Below are 26,583 nucleotides of genomic sequence, written 5' to 3'. Positions count from 1 at the left end.
AACAATGAGCCTCTAGGATTAACTTCAATGTATTCAGGGCGTAAAAGCCCGGGGCAAAAAATCCCCTTAACCCCTTAACGCATCATATCGCGTCGGTCCCGGCGCTCATGAACGTCCGGGACCCGCGGCTAATACCACGCATCGCCGCTTGCGGCGATGTGCAGGATTAACCCTTTAGAAGCGGCGGTCAAAGCTGACCGCCGCTTCTAAAGTGAAAGTGAAAGTGACCCGGCTGCTCAGTCGGGCTGTTCGGGACCGCCGCGGTGAAATCGCGGCGTCCCGAACAGCTGACAGGACACCGGGAGGGCCCTTACCTGCCTCCTCGGTGTCCGATCGGCCAATGACTGCTCTGTGCCTGAGATCCAGGCAGGAGCAGTCAAGCGCCGATAACACTGATCACAGGCGTGTTAATACTGTGATCAGGATGAGAGATCAGTGTGTGCAGTGTTATAGGTTATAGGTCCCTATGGGACCTATAACACTGCAAAAAAAAAGTAAAAAAAAAGTGTTAATAAAGGTCATTTAACCCCTTCCCTAATAAAAGTTTGAATCACCCCCCTTTTCCCATAAAAAAAAATAAAACGGTGTAAATAAAAAAATAAACATATGTGGTATCGCCGCGTGCGTAAATGTCCGAATTATAAAAATATATCATTAATTAAACCGCACGGTCAATGGCGTACGCAAAAAAAAATTCCAAAGTCCAAAAAACAGTATTTTGGTCACTTTTTATACCATTAAAAAATGAATAAAAAGTGATCAAAAAGTCCGATCAAAACAAAAATCATACCGATAAAAACTTCAGATCACAGCGCAAAAAATGAGTCCTCGTACCGCCCTGTACGTGGAAAAATAAAAAAGTTATAGGGGTCAGAAGATGACATTTTTAAACGTATAAATTTTCCTGCATGTAGTTATGATTTTTTCCAGAAGTGCGACAAAATCAAACCTATATAAGTAGGGTATCATTTTAACCGTATGGACCTACAGAATAAGGTGTAATTTTTACCGAAATATGCACTGCGTAGAAACGGAAGCCCCCAAAAAAGTTACAAAATGGCGGTTTGTCTTCGATTTTGTCGCACAATGATTTTTTTTTCCGTTTCACCGTGCATTTTTGGGTAAAATGACTAATGTCACTGCAAAGTAGAATTGGCGACGCAAAAAATAAGCCATAATATGGATTTTTAGGTGGAAAATTGAAAGATTTATGATTTTTAAAAGGTAAGGAGGAAAAAACGAAAGTGCAAAAACGGAAAAACCCTGAGTCCTTAAGGGGTTAAGCAACTCTCCTAAAACTTAACTTTACTTGGTGTTACTGAATATTTGTGCAACTAAGGTTCAGGATTAAGTATCAATGCACCAAAACACTAATAGGTCATGGGGTGACACCGCACTCCCTACATGCCAATCATATATATTCATGTGTAATAACAGTGCACCAGCACTGTCATCAGGAGGTTATTAAGGCAAACATCCTGCCACATGGACTCTGGGGCTGTTTATGCATGCAAGACCACCTGTCATAAACCTGCGTCATTGCCATGGCAAATCAAGACCCTAAATACTAATACAGCCATTAAACTACATGCTAATTCACTTTATGTCACATCCTGTATCATGTGCAACCTTAAGGCTTTACCCTAAATGCTAACTATACTTACATCATAGTAGCATGTCATCCTCTAGTCGCAATGGGATCCATTTCTGCGCGTGTCCAGGAATTGAAATCACTTGCGAATGAACCCAGACTAATTGACAAAATCACAGCAATGCAAAAGTGCTATACTCAGCCATATTTTAATAACAGGACACTGGATCAACATCACCCGAACGCGTTGCTTTGGCAAAGGTGAAACGCCGGGTTTGGGTGTCCTGTTGCCATTATTGAAAAAGGAAAACAAACATTCTGTAAAAATTGCAAATGAGAAAGTGATTGCCATAGAAAGTAAAAATAAATAATGGCACAAGGGCATTAAGATGGAGCACAGGGGGGGGGTATAATGGCAAAAGGGGATCAGATTCCCCCCCCCCCCCCTCCAATTAAATCCCCTGTACCATTATTTCCCCCTCCATCTTTATCCCCCTTGTGCCATTATTCCCCCCTCCCTCTGATCCCCTTTTGCCATTATCCCTACCACCCCTCCATCTTAATCCCCTTGTGCCATTATTTCCCCCTTCATCTTTATCCCCTTGTGCCATATCCCCCCCTTCCTATTGAATTAAAGGGGTATTCCAGGAATTTTTTTTTATTTGACAATTCTACAGGGGCTGTAAAGTTAGTGTAGTTCGTAATATAGTGTCTGTACTTGTGTGTGACGGTTTTCTCACATTCTTCTGTGATTTTCACTCCAAAATTTATTTCTACCAGCATACAAAATGATTGTTGTCTCAGATTTTTCCCAGCTTGCAATGCGGCCGAGACCTGACTCACTAGTCAGCTGATGACAGGGAGCCTGTCTGCTTCATTGGGTGGAGGGATCAATCTGTAACTAATGCAACAGCTGTTGGCACCCTGATTTAAAACCACACTGATTTGGGTGGGGTAGCTGATGTGTGGGAGGGAGGAAGATGAAATTATGGGATTTGTAGTCAAAAAAAGAAAAGTCAAACAGGAGATACTAGTTCACAAAAAGCTATCCACAGTGTTATGGTAATCTCACAACATAGCCATTTAGCCCCAAGACAAGCGTAGATCCATCCTAAGCATGTACATTACTGTCTACCAGGTACGTACTAAAATCACCTTATGCTGGATAACCCCTTTAAGTATTGCATTAGTATAAAGGTAAGCACACGCGATAATGAAAATAAGTAATTTTATTACTTATTTTGTCTGCGGGGACCCCTCGCTCATAGGTCCCGTGTGAATTTATGCGCGAGGGATACCCGCGTACATATTTTCACCCTTTGGGGGTACAGTCACGGTAAAGGTTGAGAACCACTGACTTACACCATAGATTACATAGTCAGTATTGGTGACCAATAGAAAACCTCCTAGCGCCTACCAAGATTACATCACCAAATTCTATAAAAGTCACAGTATCTGTTGCTTGGCATGTTAGGGTGGGTTCCCACTGCATTTACTAACTACGGGAACCGCATCCGGCTGGGGGAGGGAAAACTGGGCGGTCCCGTATGCCAGCCGGACCCAGCCCCCTTCTCATTCATTTGAAAGAGCCGACCAGAGTCACTATGTGACTCAGGTCGGCTCATTTTTGCCCCAGATCCGGATTTCTGACTGAAAACCGCAGCACACCACAGTTTTCAGTTCGATCAGAAAACCGGATTTGGGGCAAAAATGAGCCGACCGGAGTCTCTATGTGACTCCTGTCGGCTCATTCAAATGAATGAGAAGGGGGCCGGGGCCAGTTGGGATATGGGATGCCAGATCTGGTTCCTGTAGTTAGTAAACACAGTGTGAACCCACCCCAACCTGCCAAGCAACAGATACTGTGACTTTTATATAATTTGTTGAAGTAATATTAGCTAATCTTGCATCATCTTGGTACACTTGGCGATTTTCTAATGGTCACCAATACTGACTGTGTACTCTATGGTGTAAGTTGCATCATGCATTTTATAAACCTTACTTCATTAGTTGGCTGCTTGTATCATGGAAACTAGAGCCAATATACATTTTTTTTATGTTATTTTCATTTTTAGCATTCCACAATTATGCAAGAACAGCTGTTTTCATGCTCGCAACTTTTTACCTGTAGAACAGTGTAATAGGACACAGAAAACTAAATAATGTTGTCCCCTAAGGAATAAACTAGGAGTAATGGTGGAGGAGGATGAGAGAAAAGGGCCAATCTCCTGAATGCCTTTCTCTGTACCGTATTTACACAGAAAAATGCAATTTCAGGTGACACTAGTAAGGAAAATGTAAATTCTATAGCAACTATATCTCACCTGTTTAACCCAACAAGAAGTGCGGGCCACCTTATTAACAATAAAATGCACAAATCAATGGGCCTAGACAGCATCCATCCCAGAGTTTTGCAAGAGTTAAAGGGGTATTCCGGGCAAAAACATCTTATCCTCTATCCAAAGGATAAGGGATAAGATGTCTGATCGCGGGGGACCCGCTGCTGGGACCCCCGCGATCTCCCTGCAGCAGCCCGCATTCTATTCGTAAGCTGCATCTGCAGTTTCGGAAACAGCCGGGCTTCCTAGACAGGGACGTGACGTCACGCCACACCCCCTCCATTAATTTCTATGGGAGGGGGCGTAACGGACACAACGCCCTCTTCAATAGACATGAATGGAGGGGGCGTGCCGTGATGTCACGTCCCCATCTCGGAAGACCGGCGGTTTCCGAAACTGCAGATGCAGCTATGCATAGAATGCAGGCTGCTGCAGGGAGATCGCGGGAGGTCCCAGCGGGGGGTCCACTGCGATCAGACATCTTATCCCCTATCCTTTGGATAGGGGATAAGATGTTTTTGCCCGGAATACCCCTTTAAGTATCATGCTAGACAGAACCTTATTCCTTATATTTAAAGGTTTTATAATGGCAGGGTTTGTTCCACAGGACTGGCGCTTAGCAAATGTGGTATCATTATTCAAAATGAAGTACAAAAGGATCCTGTAAACAATAGGTATTTAAAGGGGTTTTCCACCAGAAAGTGATTTTAATACTTACCTGCCAGACAATAATGGACATTCTTAGAAAGGATTTGTGTTTGTCTTGGAACCAAAGGGCTGTGTTGTGAGTCCCCTCACTCCAACTCCAAGTGTTAGGATCCCTTGTTTGTAAGTGTGAGGTCACTTTTCTCCCTCCCACACACCAGCCACCCAACCCATTGAACCCCTGGCTGTGATGTAAAACAATACACCAGTGTTTTCTAACCAGGGTGCCTCCAGCTGTTGAAAAACAAAAATTGCCTGCAGAATGATTCCCCTCCCATCCAGAGGTCACTCCATCCTTTAAAGGCAGACAGGCTCCCTTTGAACAACTGACTAGTGATGTAATATTTTGGGCTGCACTGCAACCTGGAAAAACCTGAGCCATTTTGTATGCTGTTAAAAATAAACATCAAGCAAAGATCACATAAGAATTGTGAAGCCAGCCATCAAACAAAGGTATATTATGAACTACACTAATTGTACAGCCCCCGTAGCATAGTCAAGGAAAAAAATAATCCTGGAATACCCCTTTAACCCCTTAACGACGAAGGACGTAAATGTACGTCCTGGTGACGTGGTACTTAACCCACCAGGACGTACATTTACATCCTAAGCATAACCGCGGGCATCGGAGCGATGCCCGGTTCATGCGCGGCAAGTCCCGGTTGTTGATCGTAGCCAGGGACCCGCCGGTAATGGCGGACACCCGCGATCCCGCGGATGTCCACCATTAACCCCTCAGATGCCGTGATCAATACAGATCACTGCATCTGCAGCATCACGGCGATCCGATCATCCAGCACGGCAGACGGAGGTCCCCTCACCTGCCTCTGCTGCCTTCCGAGGTCTTCTGCTCTGATCTGCCTTCCCGCAGACCAGAGCAGAAGATGACCGATAACCCTGATCAGTGCTATGTCCTATACATAGCACTGAACAGGATTAGCAATCAAATGATTGCTATAAATAGTCCCCTATGGGGACTATTAAAGTGTAAAAATAAAAGTAAAAAAAAGTGAAAAAACCCCTCCCCCGATAAAAATGTAAATTGTCCCATTTTCCCTATTTCACCCCCAAAAAGTGTTAAAAAATATTTGATATACATATTTGGTATCGCTGCGTGCGTAAATATCTGAACTATTAAAAGAAAATGTTAATGATTCTGTACGGTGAACGGCGTGAACGTAAAAAAAAAAAAAGTCCAAAATAGCTGCTTTTTTTTATAACCTTTTATTCCCAAAAAAAATTATCAAAAATGTATTAAAAGTTTTATATAAGCAAATATGGTATCAATAAAAAGTACACATCACTGCGCAAAAAATGAGCCCTCATACCGCTGCTTATACGGAAAAATGAAAAAGTTATGGGTCTTCAAAATAGGGGGATTTTAAACGTACTAATTTGGTTAAAAAGTTTGTGATTTTTTTTTTTTAAGCGCAACAGTAATAGAAAAGTAGGTTATCATGGGTATCATTTTAATCATATTGACCCAAAGAATAAATAACACACTTCGATGGCACATGTATTGCAGTTTCTTTGCTGCATCTTAGCTCCCTGGAAATGCCAAAATGGACTGCTGGATCAGCCTCCTTGACAACCCTAGAATTTTACTAGTTGATACAGCAACCTATTTAGCACGTGTCTACCTTCCACCACTTTACCTGCTGGCTGCCTACACCTTGTAGAGGGATCACAGAGTAGAATTTCAATATTTGCAGTTGACACTAAACTGGGTTGAGTGATCACCACAGAGGATGATAACAATATTACAGAGGGATCTGGGGAAGCTGAAGACTTGGGCACAGACACAGTGGCGTCTCCAGCTTTCTAATTTTGGGGGGCACACTGGGGGCCAGGACAAAAGTAGGGGGGGCAATTATAACAACACCACATTTATACATTGCACGTGCAAATTGTATCCAAGCCGAGGGCAGCATCGGGGGACCATGAAGATCTCATTGACTTCAAAGGCAGCTTCAGCATGTGTCTACGTGGAGAAGAAGTGACATGTCACTTATTTTTTGGCCAGTTCCCTGTCAAACATTAACATAAGTAATATATGTGTAGATAGAAGCGTGCTGGCACTACCTGTATTGTGTGGTTCACAAAAAATACGTTCGTCCTATAATCCGGACTCTAAAGTATCAGACAGCACAGGCTTGTAATATGGTGGTGCTCATGTAATATAGGTAAAGACAGTTCATTCAATCGCAATGATGTAGAAAAATTACAGGCAACTCACCAATCTTTTGCAAGACTTCATGCTTTAATTCCAGGGTGTGCAGGCAAAGCGGCTCCATGCCGCACCGGTGAGCTAGACGCTAGTGCGAACAATGACCTGTATACTGAGACTAATATTACAAATAATATCAGTAGAGGTAATGGAATTCTCAGCTCACCCTCCAGGGCCCCAGGCGCACGGACTGTGCGAGGCAGCACTACTGTAGCAAAACAAGAAACTGGATGTTCAGCGCCAAGATTCGTGCAAAACGGATTCTTTAATGCTTAAAAAGCCATAACAGGGGTCAATGTGACGCTTTTCAGGTGCGTTAGCACCCTTAATCGTACATAAGATAAAACCACATTTGTCTGGGTATATATAGAGGAAATGACATGGTTCTCCCAGGTGGAAGGAAAAAGTGATTGCTCACATGACCGACCTCCTGGAGTCAGGCATTAACCTCTTACAACCACAAACTAAAATATACATAGTATAACGTACAAAAATATTAGTTAAGACAAAAGTACACATTTAAGGGCATACATATATTTGCAAAGTGTAAAGAACTTATTAAATGTAGAGAAATTATTATTTAATTCTTAAATACGCATTCATATGTATGTACCTAAAGTGTGTAAAAACGCACACATGTCAGGGAAACCTGTGTGAATAGGTCACAATCACTTCAAAAAGGAGATTGAGGAAAGATATGCATGGTTGTACAAATGTATTCGAACAGAAATTGACAAAATTTTATATATAGAAGAAGTATATTTTATATTCTGTACAATACAAAAACAAACCCAGATGCATGTCCCGCTAATGTTTAAGCCCGATTTCTGGACTCCAACATGCTGCTATATACGATAAAGTATATCTATAGTGAATGTAAAAAATGTGTATATTAAATTATATAGCAAAAATGAGATCAGATGGATAGCAGAGCCATATATGAATATATATGGATATATGGATACAAATATAACATTTGCTACTTCCAAAAACGTGAGGGCAAAAAATGCAGGATACCATAACACAGAAATTTGGAAAAAAGAGGGAAATGTAAATGTAGTATGTAATACTAATTTTAATATTCAATAGTACAAAATAACATCTTGTCTTTTGTTTAAGCCCTGAGGCGCCCTGGTTCCCAATTTGATGATCCAGTATACCTCACGGTTCAACAATTTCTGTCTATGGTTACCACCGCGTTTAGGCAAAAAAACTTTTTCAATGGCAGATAACTTAATGGAGGAAGAATCCTTGTTGTGGTGTTGGGCACAATGTAGTGATACAGATGAAACACTTCTAGAATTAAAGTGAGGTATATCTGATAAATGTTTCCTAATACGGGTTTTGAGACTATTGGTGGTGCACCCCACATACTGTACCTTGCACGTCACACATGACAGGAGATACACGACATATTTTGTATTACAGTTGATATATTGTCTGATGTTGTATGTCGCTCCTGTCGCGTATGACGTGACCACAGACGTGGGAGACAGGATGTTGCAGCAGATGCAACGTGTGTGTCCGCATCTGTAAATGCCTACAGTTTTCAACCAGGTAGGTGAGATAGTAGTGTGGGAAGAAAAAAGTGATGGTGAAATAGTCTGACCAAGTGTGGGAGCACGTTTAGCCACACACCGAAAACCTGCATGCATGGTATCTGAAAGTTGAGGGTCAGATGAAATCAGTGGTAAGTATTTTTTTATGATATTGCAAATCTGTGGAAATTGAAGACTATATTGCGTAGAAAAGACCATAGGTTTAAAAGTACTATTTGTAATTCTCGGGTGTTGGCTTTTGAGAAGACGATCTCGGTTCCTGGATCGGGCAATGTTGTCTGCACGATCCAGTGACCACTGTGGATACCCTCTGTTGCGAAGGCGTTCAGATAATGCATTCATTTCAACAGAGAAATCCATATCCCTAGTGCAATTCCGTCTAGTTCGAATAGCTTCTCCAATAGGAAGGTTATGGATGACATGTGGGGGGTGACACGAACGAGCATGTAAGATGGAATTAACAGCAGTTTCTTTGCGATAAGTAGTAGATATAATTTTTTGAGAATCCGTGTCACCCCTCATAGTCACATCCAAAAAAGACACGTTAAAAATGCAATGATTGACTGTAAAGCATAAGTTCAGCATGTTGGAGTTCAAAAAATCTTTAAAACAGTCCAAATCTTTAGCATCACCCCTCCATATAAATAGCAAATCATCAATATACCTGCCATACCAATGTATATGGGACTTGAATATATTAGTAGATGAGTATAAATACATACTTTCCCAGTAGGCCATGTATATATTAGCTATAGATGGGGAAAAACGTGCGCCCATCGGGCCCCGGTGGTCTGCAGGAAGAACTGATCATCAAACATAAAAAAAATAAAAAAATTGTGAGTAAGTAAATAATCCAAAACGATGATCATGTATTCCTGCAGACCAGCGGGGTATTCAGAATATGTGGTCAGAAACCAACTCATAGCAGTTTTTGCCTGGCTGTGGGGAATTACAGAATAAAGTGAGATTACATCAGCTGTAATCCACGTTAGTCCCTCAAACCACTCTAAACTTTCTATTGCTGACAAAAGATGTTTTGTATCCTGGATGTATCCAGGCATAGTTGGAACGAGTGGTTGAAGGAGATTATCTAGCCAGGCGGATAGGTTCTCATTAAGGGAACCTATCCCAGCAACTATGGGTCTGACTGGTGGGGGGAAACAATTTTTGTGTATCTTGGGGAGTGAATGGAAGATGGCTGTAACTGGATGTTCAATTTTGATGTAATCTGCTTCAGATTTAGATATAAATCCATTCTGCTCCCCAAGATCCACAAGTTCTCTTAGTTGCTCCTTGAAAATGGAACAGGGGTTGCTGGATAACGGTCTATAGGTAGTAACATCCGACAGTAATTCTAAATTTAATTTTTTATATAGACCGGCATCCAGCAACACCACTGCTCCCCCCTTGTCGGCTTGCCGTACGACCAGATCGGACATATTAGATATGTCCTTCAAGGCCGCACGCTCCTGAAAGGAAAGATTGGAACTAGTGGTGGTTCTGGACTGAGATAGAACAGTTAAGTCACGCTCAACAGCCTCCTGAAAAAAATCAAGAGACTGTGTGCGCGACATAACTGGATAGAAATGAGGATTTTTGGTTGCAAACTTAGGGATAGATTGCGGCATAGAAAAAGAGGGTTCATGCATATGTTGTAATTCAGATGAAACACATAATTCTGCAAATGAACAACGTAAAACACTTTCCAAACCATTATGAGGAAGCATGGAATTAACATCATGACCCTCTGCTACGTGACTTTCCTGGTTATTGCCCAAAAATTCTATCTCACTAGTGTCCATGGGATTGTCCATCTGAAAAATTTTTTGCGTATAGTAATCCCTCTCAGTTGCATAATTTGAAGACAACTCTGCATTCAGAGATCTAGATAAGAAAATCCAAGAAAATCTGGATAAATTGGAAGCCACGATCATGGACATAAAACAGTCCAAACTGTTACGAGATATGCAGGACTATAAGACGAACAATGTCTACATCTGGCCTCAAACTGACACAAAATCCGGCACCCCCGTTCAATTTTAAGAAAATTCAAACACCATCGTCGCAGCAGGAGTGTGCAGAGAGTGAATTTCAGTTCCACAGAAATGGATTCGTCAGACTCCGCTCCAGAAATCATCGATTCCTCTCGCCCAGGCAACTCCATCACCAATGCTCCTCAAAATCTATCAGCATCTGTTAAATCTAAGCAGTCAAAAAACGACGGGGTGGCAGAAAACATCGTTCTGCCAAACAGAAGAAGGAATCCCCAGCGGAATCGCAAGAGGAATTAACAATCCCTGTATACAATTTATCTGCAAAGGTACTGTCTACACATCATATTACTTTATTATCGAGAGGATTATCATTTTCTCCTACCCGGACTTTTGATTTATTTTCTACCTTACTAGATGTGAATAGATTTGTGAGAGGGATTACTATACGCAAACATTTTTTTCAGATGGACAATCCCATGGACACTAGTGAGATAGAATTTTGGGGCAATAACCAGGAAAGTCACGTAGCAGAGGGTCATGATGTTAATTCCATGCTTCCTCATAATGGTTTGGAAAGTGTTTTACGTTGTTCATTTGCAGAATTATGTGTTTCATCTGAATTACAACATATGCATGAACCCTCTTTTTCTATGCCGCAATCTATCCCTAAGTTTGCAACCAAAAATCCTCATTTCTATCCAGTTATGTCGCGCACACAGTCTCTTGATTTTTTTCAGGAGGCTGTTGAGCGTGACTTAACTGTTCTATCTCAGTCCAGAACCACCACTAGTTCCAATCTTTCCTTTCAGGAGCGTGCGGCCTTGAAGGACATATCTAATATGTCCGATCTGGTCGTACGGCAAGCCGACAAGGGGGGAGTAGTGGTGTTGCTGGATGCCGGTCTATATAAAAAATTAAATTTAGAATTACTGTCGGATGTTACTACCTATAGACCGTTATCCAGCAACCCCTGTTCCATTTTCAAGGAGCAACTAAGAGAACTTGTGGATCTTGGGGAGCAGAATGGATTTATATCTAAATCTGAAGCAGATTACATCAAAATTGAACATCCAGTTACAGCCATCTTCCATTCACTCCCCAAGATACACAAAAATTGTTTCCCCCCACCAGTCAGACCCATAGTTGCTGGGATAGGTTCCCTTAATGAGAACCTATCCGCCTGGCTAGATAATCTCCTTCAACCACTCGTTCCAACTATGCCTGGATACATCCAGGATACAAAACATCTTTTGTCAGCAATAGAAAGTTTAGAGTGGTTTGAGGGACTAACGTGGATTACAGCTGATGTAATCTCACTTTATTCTGTAATTCCCCACAGCCAGGCAAAAACTGCTATGAGTTGGTTTCTGACCACATATTCTGAATACCCCGCTGGTCTGCAGGAATACATGATCATCGTTTTGGATTATTTACTTACTCACAATTTTTTTATGTTTGATGATCAGTTCTTCCTGCAGACCACCGGGGCCCCGATGGGCGCACGTTTTTCCCCATCTATAGCTAATATATACATGGCCTACTGGGAAAGTATGTATTTATACTCATCTACTAATATATTCAAGTCCCATATACATTGGTATGGCAGGTATATTGATGATTTGCTATTTATATGGAGGGATGATGCTAAAGATTTGGACTGTTTTAAAGATTTTTTGAACTCCAACATGCTGAACTTATGCTTTACAGTCAATCATTGCATTTTTAACGTGTCTTTTTTGGATGTGACTATGAGGGGTGACACGGATTCTCAAAAAATTATATCTACTACTTATCGCAAAGAAACTGCTGTTAATTCCATCTTACATGCTCGTTCGTGTCACCCCCCACATGTCATCCATAACCTTCCTATTGGAGAAGCTATTCGAACTAGACGGAATTGCACTAGGGATATGGATTTCTCTGTTGAAATGAATGCATTATCTGAACGCCTTCGCAACAGAGGGTATCCACAGTGGTCACTGGATCGTGCAGACAACATTGCCCGATCCAGGAACCGAGATCGTCTTCTCAAAAGCCAACACCCGAGAATTACAAATAGTACTTTTAAACCTATGGTCTTTTCTACGCAATATAGTCTTCAATTTCCACAGATTTGCAATATCATAAAAAAATACTTACCACTGATTTCATCTGACCCTCAACTTTCAGATACCATGCATGCAGGTTGTCGGTGTGTGGCTAAACGTGCTCCCACACTTGGTCAGACTATTTCACCATCACTTTTTTCTTCCCACACTACTATCTCACCTACCTGGTTGAAAACTGTAGGCATTTACAGATGCGGACACACACGTTGCATCTGCTGCAACATCCTGTCTCCCACGTCTGTGGTCACGTCATACGCGACAGGAGCGACATACAACATCAGACAATATATCAACTGTAATACAAAATATGTCGTGTATCTCCTGTCGTGTGTGACGTGCAAGGTACAGTATGTGGGGTGCACCACCAATAGTCTCAAAACCCGTATTAGGAAACATTTATCAGATATACCTCACTTTAATTCTAGAAGTGTTTCATCTGTATCACTACATTGTGCCCAACACCACAACAGGGATTCTTCCTCCATTAAGTTATCTGCCATTGAAAAAGTTTTTTTGCCTAAACGCGGTGGTAACCATAGACAGAAATTGTTGAACCGTGAGGTATACTGGATCATCAAATTGGGAACCAGGGCGCCTCAGGGCTTAAACAAAAGACAAGATGTTATTTTGTACTATTGAATATTAAAATTAGTATTACATACTACATTTACATTTCCCTCTTTTTTCCAAATTTCTGTGTTATGGTATCCTGCATTTTTTGCCCTCACGTTTTTGGAAGTAGCAAATGTTATATTTGTATCCATATATTCATATATGGCTCTGCTATCCATCTGATCTCATTTTTGCTATATAATTTAATATACAAATTTTTTACATTCACTATAGATATACTTTATCGTATATAGCAGCATGTTGGAGTCCAGAAATCGGGCTTAAACATTAGCGGGACATGCATCTGGGTTTGTTTTTGTATTGTAAAGAATATAAAATATACTTCTTCTATATATAAAATTTTGTCAATTTCTGTTCGAATACATTTGTACAACCATGCATATCTTTCCTCAATCTCCTTTTTGAAGTGATTGTGACCTATTCACACAGGTTTCCCTGACATGTGTGCGTTTTTACACACTTTAGGTACATACATATGAATGCGTATTTAAGAATTAAATAATAATTTCTCTACATTTAATAAGTTCTTTACACTTTGCAAATATATGTATGCCCTTAAATGTGTACTTTTGTCTTAACTAATATTTTTGTACGTTATACTATGTATATTTTAGTTTGTGGTTGTAAGGGGTTAATGCCTGACTCCAGGAGGTCGGTCATGTGAGCAATCACTTTTTCCTTCCACCTGGGAGAACCATGTCATTTCCTCTATATATACCCAGACAAATGTGGTTTTATCTTATGTACGATTAAGGGTGCTAACGCACCTGAAACGCGTCACATTGACCCCTGTTATGGCTTTTTAAGCATTAAAGAATCCGTTTTGCACGAATCTTGGCGCTAAATAATATCAGTATACAAGGAGGAATATTATCACCATACATATTACCATCATACTGTAACTGACCAAATCCTGTATACTGAGACCAATATTACCAATAATACCAGCATACAGGGAGGAAATATTGTCATCATACATATTATGGTCATACTGTTACTGACACCAATATTACTGATAATACCAGTACAAAAAAATAAAAATGGTCAGCACCTCCAGACAAAAGGTGCTTACTGTTAGTTGTGTGCGTTACTAGCAAGAAACAAATAATACTGCGACACCATGACCACGACTACCATTGTGACTGACTAATGACCGACTAACACCAATTGTTACTGTATAAAATTCATTTTACAATTACCAATACTCCCACATACACTGGCCTTATAGTGGTACATACCAGCTGTACACATCACAGTGTGTATTATCCCTGTACTGTGACATCACTGTGTATTATCCCTGTACTGTGACATCACTGTGTGTATTATCCCTGTACTGTGACATCACTGTGTATTATCCCTGCACTGTGACATCACTGTGTATTATCCCTGTACTGTGACATCACTGTGTATTATCCCTGTACTGTGACATCACTGTGTGTATTATCCCTGTACTGTGACATCACTGTGTGTATTATCCCTGTACTGTGACATCACTGTGTATTATCCCTGTACTGTGACATCACTGTGTATTATCCCTGTACTGTGACATCACTGTGTATTATCCCTGTACTGTGACATCACTGTGTATTATCCCTGTACTGTGACATCAATGTGTGTATTATCCCTGTACTGTGACATCAATGTGTGTATTATCCCTGTAATGTGACATCACTGTGTGTATTATCCCTGTACTGTGACATCACTGTGTGTATTATCCCTGTACTGTGACATCACTGTGTATTATCCCTGTACTGTGACATCACTGTGCATTATCCCTGTACTGTGACATCACTGTGCATTATCCCTGTACTGTGACATCACTGTGTATTATCCCTGTACTGTGACATCACTGTGTGTATTATCCCTGTACTGTGACATCACTGTATGTATTTTCCCTGTACTGTGACATCACTGTGTATTATCCCTGTACTGTGACATCACTGTGTATTATCCTCTTTCTATATATCATCTCTCTATCTATATATCATCTATTTATCTATCTTTCTATCTCTCATATCTATCTTTCTATATATATATATATATATATATATTTATATATATATATATATATATATTTATATATATTTATGTATCTATCTAGCTATATATCATCTATCTACCTGTCTATCTCTCATATCTATCTATCTTTCATCTATCTATCTCTCATCTATCTGAGTTAGATAGATAGATATGAGATAGATAGATATGAGATAGATAGATGATAGATAGATAGATAGGAGATTGATAGATAAATCAGTGTTTCCCAACCTGGGGGCCTCCAGCTGTTGCAAAACTACAACTCCCAGTATGCTCATAAAGCCAAAGGAATGCTGGGAGTTGTAGTTTTGAAACAGCTGGAGGCCCCCTGGTTGGGAAACACTGAACTACCTCCCACTGTCTCCCGAACTACAACTTTCCCCCTCTCCCCCAAGCAAGTTACTTACTTTGAAAGGGCAGCATGAGCAGTGGGCACTGGGCAGGTAAGTCTTCCATACTGGTGATGTCCGGGCCTGTATACACACAGCAGGCCTGCTCCACAAGGTCCAGCAGCAGCATACAGGGGAGTGAGAGAGGGGGAGGAGCTTCCTGTCTGCTCTTCCCAGTCTGCATAGCGCGGCCCCTGCGTAGTGACAGGGCTGCTGGCTGAAGATTTATTTAAAAAAAGGATGGCGGAGTAGATGGCTCCGAGGGGCGGGGGGTGCAGCGGGGGCTCGGGACCCTTACTGGTGAACTAGCTGTACCCCCCTGATGGCCATGAGAGCTGCTACTGCTGCTAGGGGGGGCACAAGGGGGGGCCAATCATGATATAGGGGGGGCCGTGGCCCCCTCTGGCCCCCCCCCTAGAGACGCCACTGCACAGACATTGCAAATGTAGATTATCATGCTAGGGGTTATTTAGTTTGGAGAATAGACATCTTAGGGGGATTTCATCACAATATAGAAATTTATGAATAGACAGTATAGAGAACCTTCTTGTGATCCTGGGCCTGTAGGACTCTCTGTCACATGATGTTGTGATGTTTTACTTAATAAACACATTCAAGAGGGGGCATGGATGTTATTCTGGAAAAATATAATATTACAAGTTATGGATACTATATTTATGTGGATAGAACATTGATCCATGCACCTGTTCTAATTGCCATATTGGATTGCTGATTTTTTTCTAACCTAGCAACGCCCTCCCATAGACATAAATGGAGGGGGCATAGCGTGATGTCACTATCCCCGCCACGGGAACCCAGCATGTAAACATACTGTTTAGAAAGCCGGGTGTTGCACGGAGATCACGGGGGGTCCAAGATAAAAAAATAAAATAAAGTAAAAACCTACTCACCTTGCTCCATTGCATTCCATAGCATGACCTCTCTTTTTCTTATCTTATTTCTTCGTTCTGTGTTCTGGCACATGATAATGGTGTCCCACATGTGCAAAGAAAGGATGTTCTGCCTCTTGTGGTGCTTATAGTTAAATGCATCCCAGACTGGCTAGTCCAACAGCCAGGGTGTGCTTGATGCACAGTTTGTCCCTGGCACTTGTGGAAAACGAGTCCCCCTTTAAAACCAAAAAGGGAATCGTCAATAGTGACATACTTTTGAGGAATACAGGCCTTGGCAAATTTATTACTTAAATGATCTATGACCAATCTTATTTTAAACAGTCATGGGATCATCGCAGGATGGACATGTTGTATTAACAGTATCATGGAAAAATTGTGCCCATGCCATGCCCATACAGTAAAGTGGGGTGTTGTATAGAAAATCCCCACGCCATTATTTCCTAATGCTAGGTTTTTTGACTATCCTCATGTGCAGTAGTGATGAGCGGCATAGGCCATATTTGAATTCGCAATATTTCGCGAATATATGGCCGAATATTCATCCTATAGTCGCAAATTTCGCATATTCGTTAACTTTTTTTTTTCCATGCAGAATTCATAATGGAATTCGCAAAATGCACAGGCGCGATTATATCTTTCATCTAACTACTTTTCTATTGGTTGCTAGGGATGTTGCTAACCTCTGACAACAGTATTTGCATCCTTCTCATTGGCCCACAAGCTAAAAGAAGGGAGGGATCAGTGTCCTCTGGAAGTGCCGATATTCACAAATTTTTGCATAATCGCATATTCGTCTTATTTGGACCACAAGCTGGAAGCAGGGAGGGATGATGACTTTTTATTTACACAATACACATCATTGTGATGTGTACTGTGAAAAAAATATTAGTCATAACGAATATATTTCGCTATATCATAAATATTTGCAAAATTACAAAGTGCCGATATTTGTGATAAAAATTTGCTATTCAAATTTTTGCACTCGACACTAATGTGCAGCACAAGGCCCCAAAATGTCCTCATCTCAACTGCATTGATGGGGGTCCATCTTTGGGGTCTAGCCAAAAAAGCATTGGGGTGCTTGGCCACAAACTGTTGGGCTTACAAGTTTCTCTGTGCCACCATCAAAGTCCTCACAAAATAAAAAATAAAAACATAGAAAACTTCATTTTCAATTTCAGTGACATCTGTGGGTTTAATTTGGATTCCTTAGTGGCCCACAAATGCAGGAATCAGTGGCTTATAACCGTCTAGACAGGGTCACCTGTATGATCACTAGTATAGGGGAAAGGGTCACTAATATGTGGGCCTCTAGAAGCATGGCCCTGTGATGCTACCTTCTAGGACACACCATTACTGGATGATGATCAGGGGGAAGAGGAAGAAAGAAGGAAGGTTAAAGCTTACCTGTCAGATCCCACAAAAAAATATGTTACTCACTACCTAATTGTGACCATGTAAATCTAATTTTTATGCCTCTAACACCTATATTTATTATAAAATGCCTTTCTATTAGCTCACAGTGTTAGAAATCCTCTCAGGGGAAGGGGTGTATCCATCCCTTGTGGTGGTGGGAGGTGATTAGTGTGTCTTCTTATGTAGGCTTGTCGTTGAGTCATTCCTTGTCCATGACTCATGGACAAGCTGATGCTTCTGCAGGACTAGTTAGTGTCCCAGTAGGTATGGGGACCCCTATGGTGGGATTTTCTGGGGCCATTTTCTTTATTAAATATTCAAAAACAATTAAACAATCATATTACAAAACATCATTAATTTTCATCAGTAACAACATATAAAAGTTTGTGGATCTGACAGTGCTCTTTTAAGTCTTTCTCTTTCCCTTCACTGGTGGTATTGGTGCTGAAGGCAAGCATGGCGTATGCCTCCTTCCCTGAAAATACCCTACAGACCATTCTAATTTTTAGGGGGTATTTAAATGTGTAAGGTGGTGTGTAAATGTATTGTTTTAACTTTAGTTCAAAGTGTGTGAAAAGTTTCCTCATGGAATTCGCTCAGTGTGCCCTGAGTTAAGTTGTTTTTAAAATAATATTAAAAATAATAAATAGAAAAAGTTAAATTAATAATAATTATTTGCTTTTGTTTACTCTATTTGTAGCCCTGGAATCTACCATGTCTGATACAGAGGATATAACAGAAGAATATGAGTATGTATTTGCTGACTTTGTTTTTCCTTCTCGTGCACAACATACATTGCAAAATTATACACCCTACTTGCCTAATTTCCATACATTTTTTATTAATCTGCCTGTAAATCAAGTATGTCTCTCACAAAGGCTACCTCTGCACATATTTTTCTAATGTTTCCCATTGACTCAAATGGGTCTTATTTAAATATAGTATGCATACAGGGTCTTCCTCCTTGTAGCAGTAGACAACAAAGTTATAAACCTATTTACACTAAATAGGACACTGCAAGCACTCTGTCGGTACCATTGCATAGAAAATGTGCTGACTAATTGTTTACAAAGGTAACTTACTGACAGAAATGTAAAATTACCAACATTTGTCCATCTTTTTTTCTGCAGCGGGATATTGTGATACATGCTTGATTTATCAGTTTTCAGTGCAATGGAATTCATTTTAGTATGAATAAATACAGTTTCTGCAGTTATTTTTTTATATTACATACTATCACTGATTTGCTGATTATCATTGACTTTAATCAAAATTGCTGCACATCAATATTGTTTAGAGGTTGTACGGTATACAGCATTTATCTGCCTCTGACACATGTTGGTTCCTGCCTGGCCTTTTTGTTTTACAAAATAACAAGCAAAACATGATTATCATATTTCTCTGGTCTCTCCATTGCCGGGGCTTTGGTCCAGCCCCCTGAAATGGAGAGCCTAAGTAATAGATGTGCACCATGGAGGGGGATATCAGAAGCTCAATTACAATAGTAAGAACACTAAAATCACCTTGTCACCAATTTGAAGTGTTAATGTACAGGGTGGGCCAAATATATGGATACACCTTAATAAAATGTGAATGGTTGGTGATATTAACTTCCTGTTTGTGGCACATTCGTATATGTGAGTGAGGAAACTTTTCAAGATGGGTGGTGACCATGGCGACCATTTTGAAGTCGGACATTTTAAATGCAACTTTTGTTTTTTCAATAGGAAGAGGGTCATGTGACACATCAAACTTATTGGGAATTTCACAAGAAGAACAATGATGTGCTTGGTTTTAATGTAACTTTATTCTTTCATGAGTTATTTACAAGTTTCTGACCACTTATAAAATGTGTTCAATGTGCTGCCCATTGTGTTGGATTGTCAATGCAACCCTCTTCTCCCACTCTTCACACACTGATAGCAACACCGCAGGAGAAATGCTAGCACAGGCTTCCAGTATCCGTAGTTTCATGTGCTGCACATCTCGTATCTTCTCAGCATGGACAATTGCCTTCAGATGACCCCAAAGATAACAGTCTAAGGGGGTCAGATCGGGAGACCTTGGGGGCCATTCAGCTGGCCCACGAGGACCAATCCACTTGATGTGTTTCCCTCTTTATGCACTGAAGCTGGCACGTTCCCTGAGTTTTTCCAGCAAGATGGTGCACCACCACATTATGGGTGTCAGGTCCGAGCATTCCTAGATGAACAGTTTCCTGGAAAGTGGATTGGTCGTCATGGGCCAGTTGAATGGCCCCCCCAAGGTCTCCCGATCTGACCCCCTTAGACTTTTATCTTTGGGGTAATCTGAAGGCAATTGTCCATGCTGTGAAGATACGAGATGTGCAGCACCTGAAACTACAGATACTGGAAGCCTGTGCTAGCATTTCTCCTGCGGTGTTGCTACAAGCTTATTAATTAATTGTTCATTCTTCCCATACTCCTTAATCATACCCAATACCATCTCCAGGGCAGGACTAAATTCCCCATCCTCGTTGCTTGAATTTCAGCCCAACATTTCTGCATATGTGCAAAATTAGCTTTCTCATAACTACATTTTGGAAAATTAGAGGTTTCCCTATACCAAATTTCCAATTACATTAGCTTAAATGATAAATTCCTAAACTCTTACCTATAGATTTCAAACTAGTTTCATGTACGTCCCTAGAGGGTCTAACCCCATCTTTGACCCAGTTCTCAACATTTCTTTCCAAATGATGTTTTGATGTTTCCAGCCCCAACATTTTGTAAACCCCCCTCAAAATTCTCTTATCAGGATCCGTTGAAACAAAAAATGATTAGACCCCACCTTAAATGTACTAACTTCCGACATATTATTGTAATTTTTATAGATCTGCCAATACCATAACTTCTGTGCATCTATTACACTATATTTAAGTTTTACTGCTTCAAAATCCAAAATATTCCCTTGTATAAAGAGGTCCCCAACCATTTTTAAGCCCTTTCTTCTCCAAAAACCACCCACATCTAATTTATTAATTTCTCTGTAGTGTACATTTTCCCACAATGTGGTACATTCCATTGTGCACTCACATAATTTTTTATTGAAGTTCCAAACTTTATCATATAAGATTGCATAAAGCTTATTGCTGAATTGTCTTCTAACTAAAAACCCTGAATCTAAGAACTCCAATATATTCAGATGCCATCCCCTGGTTTCCTCTGAAAAATATCCAAAAATGGCATCTTCCCTCCACCTTACAATATCCTGTAATTTACCAGAAATAAAATATAACTGGAAATGTATCATCTTCAACAAGCATTAGATTTTCAGACTTGAGCCTAGCTCTATTTCTCCCCCATATAAATGTATTACTGATACATGTCACAATCTTAAACCACTTCTGCAATATACAGACTGGCAATAACTTCAAATAAAACAAAGTCTGAGGAAGAACTACCATTCTAGTGATCACTATCCTATCTGATATGGGGAGATCACACCAGATACTTATTTTATCTTTAATCTTATTTCATTAAGGATTAAGATTGAGTGACCTGAAATCTTTCAGGTGAGCAGAGATTTTTACTCCCAAGTATTCTAGATACTCTTTCTTTTAATGTTTTGACCTTCTCCGATGGCTTGTTCTCAACAATACCCAGCGGAAGCAAGGCCGATTTCTTCCAATTAATTTCAAATCCGGAAATAATACCGAATTCCCCCCAAGTTCCATCTCCCTATGTAGAGAGTTCACAGGATGTGCTAAGAAGAGCAATACATCATCTGTATATAACTGAATTTTATTCTTAACTTATACTTTTAAAATAACTTTAAAGTACTCTTCAGCCCTACTATCAATGACAAACTGGTGCTGAATAGGCTGCATGTCAATTGGTCATGATCAAGATTGCACTTACTACAAGGGGCCAGACAGCAGAATCTACTGCTGTGGGACACCTTTGAAGAACTTTATGGCTGTCCAGTTCAATTACAATTGGACTAAAGGGTCTACTTTAAAGGGGTATTCTGACACTTTGTAAGAATAATCTTAAATAAATAAATGAAATTATACTTACTTATACCCAGTCCCCCATTGGTTACACTGCAGTTAGTGTTCTTCTGCCTCTGGTCTGATCACAATGAATGGACAGAGATATATGAATGGACAGAGATCTTTCTAGTGATACCTAGTAGGGATCAACCGATTATCGGCATGGCAGATATTATCGGCCGATAATCACGATTTTGGGCATTATCGGTATCGGCAATTACCTTGCCGATAAGCCAATAATGCCCCGCACCGCCCCCACCCCAACGCGACCGCTACCCCCCCGACCCACCGCACCGCGTCGCACCCCCCACCATGATGCTGGGCGGTATACCGGTATGGATTTTTGCCCATACCGCTATGCCGGTCGGGCCCCTCCCCGCCCTCCGAGTCAATAAAAAAATTAAACTTACCCGTAATGGGGGGTGGTCCGGGCCATCCATCCTCCCTTCCAGTAGTGTCCGGGGGCGTTCCGGGTGGAGGGTGAACCGGTCCGGGCTGTCCTTCTTCTCCGGCGGTCATCTTCTCCACAACGGGCAGGCTCCGGCCTAGTACACTGCATAGACTCCGCTACGCAGTGACGTCAGGTGCGTCGCTGCGCACGGGTGTCACTGCGCAGCGGCGTCTATGCAGCGTACTAGGCCGGAGCCTGCCCGGAGTGGAGAAGATGACCCCCGGAGAAGAAGTACAGCCCGGACCGGTTCACTCTTCGCCCGGAACGCCCCCGGACACTACTGGAAGGGAGGATGGATGGCCCGGACCACCCTGACAGGTAGGGGGAGATAAGCGGGTGGTGGTGGTGGCCTATGGCCCCGCAAAAGCCACTGCAGATCATTGATTTAAAGCGTCCGCTTTAAATCAATGATCTGCAGCGGTGTCGCAGGGGGTTAAATAGCCGATAACTTATACCGGAATATCTGTATAAGTTATCGGCTATCGGCCCTAACCTGCACCGATTATCGGTATCGGCCCTAAAAAAACGATATCGGTCGATCCCTAATACCTAGGCCTGTAACCATGATAAGCTCTACAAGAGGAAAGAAGGTTTCACCATCAACACAGACGGATATTCTTTATTGTAAGACCAGTGAGACTATGGAACTCATGGAGAATATGCCACATGATATTGTGATGGTTGATCATGAGGTACCTTTCTTGCTAAATATATTATTACAAGTTATGGTTCATAGATTTCTGTAAGTGGTGACATTGATTAGAGATGAGCAAACTTACAGTAAATTTGATTCGTCACAAACTTCTCGGCTCGGCAGCTGATGACTTTTCCTGCATAAATTAGTTCAGCTTTCAGGTGCTCCCGTGGGCTGGAAAAGGTGGATACAGTCCTAGGAGACTCTTTCCTAGGACTGTATCCACCTTTTCCAGCCCACTGGAGCACCGGAAAGCTGAACTAATTTATGCAGGAAAAGTCAGCAACCGCCGAGCTGAGAAGTTCGTGACGAATCAAATTTACTGCAAGTTCGCTCATCTCTAACATTGATCCAAGGATTTAATCCCATATTTGGAATCAGAAAGTATTTTTCACAACCTTATGTAACTAGTTTGGGGAGGAAAACCAGCATACAGTGCTCATCCTGAGGGCAGAAAAAGTAAAATACATTTTTTTGTTATTGCTGTGAAAGGGCATTTGCCAGAGATTTACTTTTGGTGCACAATGTTGAGGACAAAATAATAGTGACACTTCCATATTTGCCTAAAATGTAACCACTTATTTGTGGAAAAACTACAAACACAAACACTGCATACACCTACAGACACTGGCCACTGCATTAAAGGAGTACTCCGGTGGAAAACTATTTTTTTCAAATTAACTGGAGCCAGAAAGTTAAATAGATTTGTAAATTACTTCTATTTAAAAATCTTAATCCTTCCATTACTTATCAGCTGCTGTATACTACAGAGGAAGTTGTATTTCTTTCTGAAGTTCTTTTCAGTCTGACCACAGTGCTCTCTGCTGACACCTCTATCTGTAATAGGAACTGTCCAGAGCAGGAGAGGTTTGCTATAGGGATTTGCTTGTACTCTGGACAGTTCCTGACATGGACAGAGGTGTCTGCAAAGAGCACTGTGGCCAGACAGAAAATAACAACTCGACTTCTTCTGTAGCATACAGCAGCTGCTAAGTATTGGAAAGATTAAGATTTTTAAATAGAAGTAATTTACAAATCTGTTTAACTTTCTGGCACCAATTGATTAAAAAAAAAAAAAAAAATTCCCACCGGAGTAACCCTTTAAGTACACCTTGCAAGTACTAGGTTGGGCCCCCTTTTGACTTCAGAACTGTCTTCATTCTTCATGGCATACTTTCTACAAGGTGCTGGAATCCTCAGAAATGTTGATCCATATGGAAATGACAACATCACGCAGTTGCTGCTAATTTGTCAGCTGCACATCAGTGATGGAAATCTCCTGTTCCACTGCATCCCAAAAATGCCCTATTGAATCAAGTTCTGGGGACTGTGGAGCCATCAGAGTACAGACAATTCATTGTAGTGTCCAAGAAACCAGTTTGAGAGGATGGGAGCTTTGTGACATGGTGCATTGTCCTATTGTAAGTAGCCATCAAAAGATGGGTACACTGTGGTCACTCAGGTAGGCTGCCACATTTAAATGGGGCTCAACTGGTACTAAGGGGCCCCCAAGAAAATTTCCCCTCCACCACCACACCCCCATCACCAGTGGCCAGTGAGTGTAAAGAAGTTAATTCTTTATCATATTTTCCCAGTAAGTAAAATGAAAGTGTTTTACATAAGGGTTTAGGCTGAACTTGATGGACTCTTATAAACTATGTAACATTCTCAGTTTTGCTGATGTATTTGAAATTTTATTTTTGGTAGATATTCACTAAATACCTCTGCATTTTCATTGTTTAATTTTTTTTTTTTTTTTTAACAGAGATGAGGACGAAGCAGAAGGTATTTTTATTAAGAAAGCCAATTTTAGTTAAAAAGCTGATGCCAGTAGCTAAGCCCATTAGCTGCTTCTCACTATTGAAAACAGCATGCATATTCATTCAGTAAAAGAAGTACTTTATTTTGGCCATGTGATGCTTACTAACTTCCAGTATGCTAATGCTCACTCCAGTATTCCTGCAGTGCAACTTGTTTCATTCCAGCTCAGGTGGATACATACATGTAATTTCCATAGTTGAGCCATGTGTATCTTAGTCTGACAAGAACAACCTTAGTCTGATAAGAACAACCTTAACTTCCAAAGGTCATAAGTACTGAAAGGATTAAGATTTTTTTAATAGAAGTAATTTACAAATCTGTTTAACTTTCTGGCGCCAGTTGATATATATAAAAAAAGCTTTTACCTGGATAACCCCTTTAACATATCAGATGCCTGCAGGCAGCTCAGACTCCTTCCCGGACAGCTCTGCTGTCCAGGACACCATGCATAGTTTAATATCTCAGCTTGATACAAATAAATCTAACTCTAGCAATGTGTAAACTAGTGAAGCCACATAGATCACAAGAAATAATACACTGTTGGTTAATACAGTCAATAAAATCAATAGAGAACTCTGGATTAACAACTGAACCCTCTTTATCCACAGAGTTCTACCATATATGTATTTTGTGGTAACGCGTTATATATGGTAAAAGTGGTAAAAGCTTAATCCTCACCATCCTCAAGAGACGTCCCTGCCCACAGGGATGGTAAGGATATGAAGTTAGAAAGTATTCTATGCCAGCCCCGTAAGCAGTCCACTGGGCACGGAGCTATACCTACCTAGTCCCGTCTTCTCAGCTGTAATCATGCCCCCTCAGCATGATTGACAGCCCAGGCACGACCTACATCATCGCTCTGTTCATTCTGCTTAGAACCAGATCAGTGATGAGGGCTGTCAATCACAAAGAGGGGGCATCATTACAGCCGATAAGACTGGACTAGGTAAGGATAGTATAGCTCTCGGCCTAGGGGACTTCTTAGAGGGCTAGAGGGGGAGACTTTCTAACTTATGGGCAGGAACGTCTCTTGGGGGTGGTGAGAATGAAGATTTTACCATATATAACGCGATTGGTTCCCTTTAAGTCTCCCATAACCTTCATTCTTACAAAAGGAAAATAGTTTCATGTTGGGATCTTGGTATCCTGTCCATGTCATGAACTGTCCAGAGCTGGAGAGGTTTGCTGGATTTGCTTCTACTCTGGACATTTCTTGACACAGAAGTGGCAGCAGAGAACACTGTGGTCAGACTAGAATGAGCTATACGACTTTCTCTGTAGTATATAGCAGCTTATAAGTACAGGATGGCTTAAGATTTTTAAATAGAAGTAATTTACAAATCTGTATAACTTTCTGGGACCAGTTGATTTGAAAACAATTATTTTTCACCGGAGAACCCCCTTTAACCCCATCATGACCCATTGCTAAGAACTTCAACAATCACAGGGACAGGGAAGATGACGACGACTAGGTAAGGCCTCAGGCTTCCCCCGCAACCCATTGTAGGGGGGCTATGGGACCACTATACACCAGGGATTAGAAGCATTTAATGTTTAATTGCCATGAACTGTATATATCACGGTATTAACCAGTTAAATGATGGAAATCGGTGTGATCTCCCATATCCATCATTAACGGCAGATTTGAGCTACTGATAGCAGTGGTCATCTCCGGGTTATGATGCTTACC

General features: G+C 41.0%; 1 protein-coding gene across 7 annotated transcripts in view; it reads left to right on the top strand.

Moving 5' to 3' along the window:
- LOC130356311 (troponin T, cardiac muscle isoforms-like) overlaps window positions 1-26,583 on the top strand; it is a 190,942-nt gene that overhangs the window by 70,095 nt on the left and 94,264 nt on the right. For all 7 annotated transcript variants that reach the window (XM_056557625.1, XM_056557624.1, XM_056557623.1 and 4 more), the window contains 2 exons: window positions 18,613-18,661; window positions 24,838-24,857. In XM_056557625.1, the coding sequence (XP_056413600.1) occupies window positions 18,627-18,661; window positions 24,838-24,857 (55 nt within the window). In that variant the 5' untranslated portion in view covers window positions 18,613-18,626. The remainder of the gene's footprint in view (window positions 1-18,612; window positions 18,662-24,837; window positions 24,858-26,583) is intronic.

The sequence above is a fragment of the Hyla sarda genome, chromosome 2, assembly GCF_029499605.1.
Source record: "Hyla sarda isolate aHylSar1 chromosome 2, aHylSar1.hap1, whole genome shotgun sequence".
In the NCBI taxonomy this organism is placed as follows: domain Eukaryota; kingdom Metazoa; phylum Chordata; class Amphibia; order Anura; family Hylidae; genus Hyla; species Hyla sarda.
The sequence above is the reverse complement of the archived record's forward strand: the minus strand, read 5'-3'. Positions and strand labels throughout refer to the sequence as shown.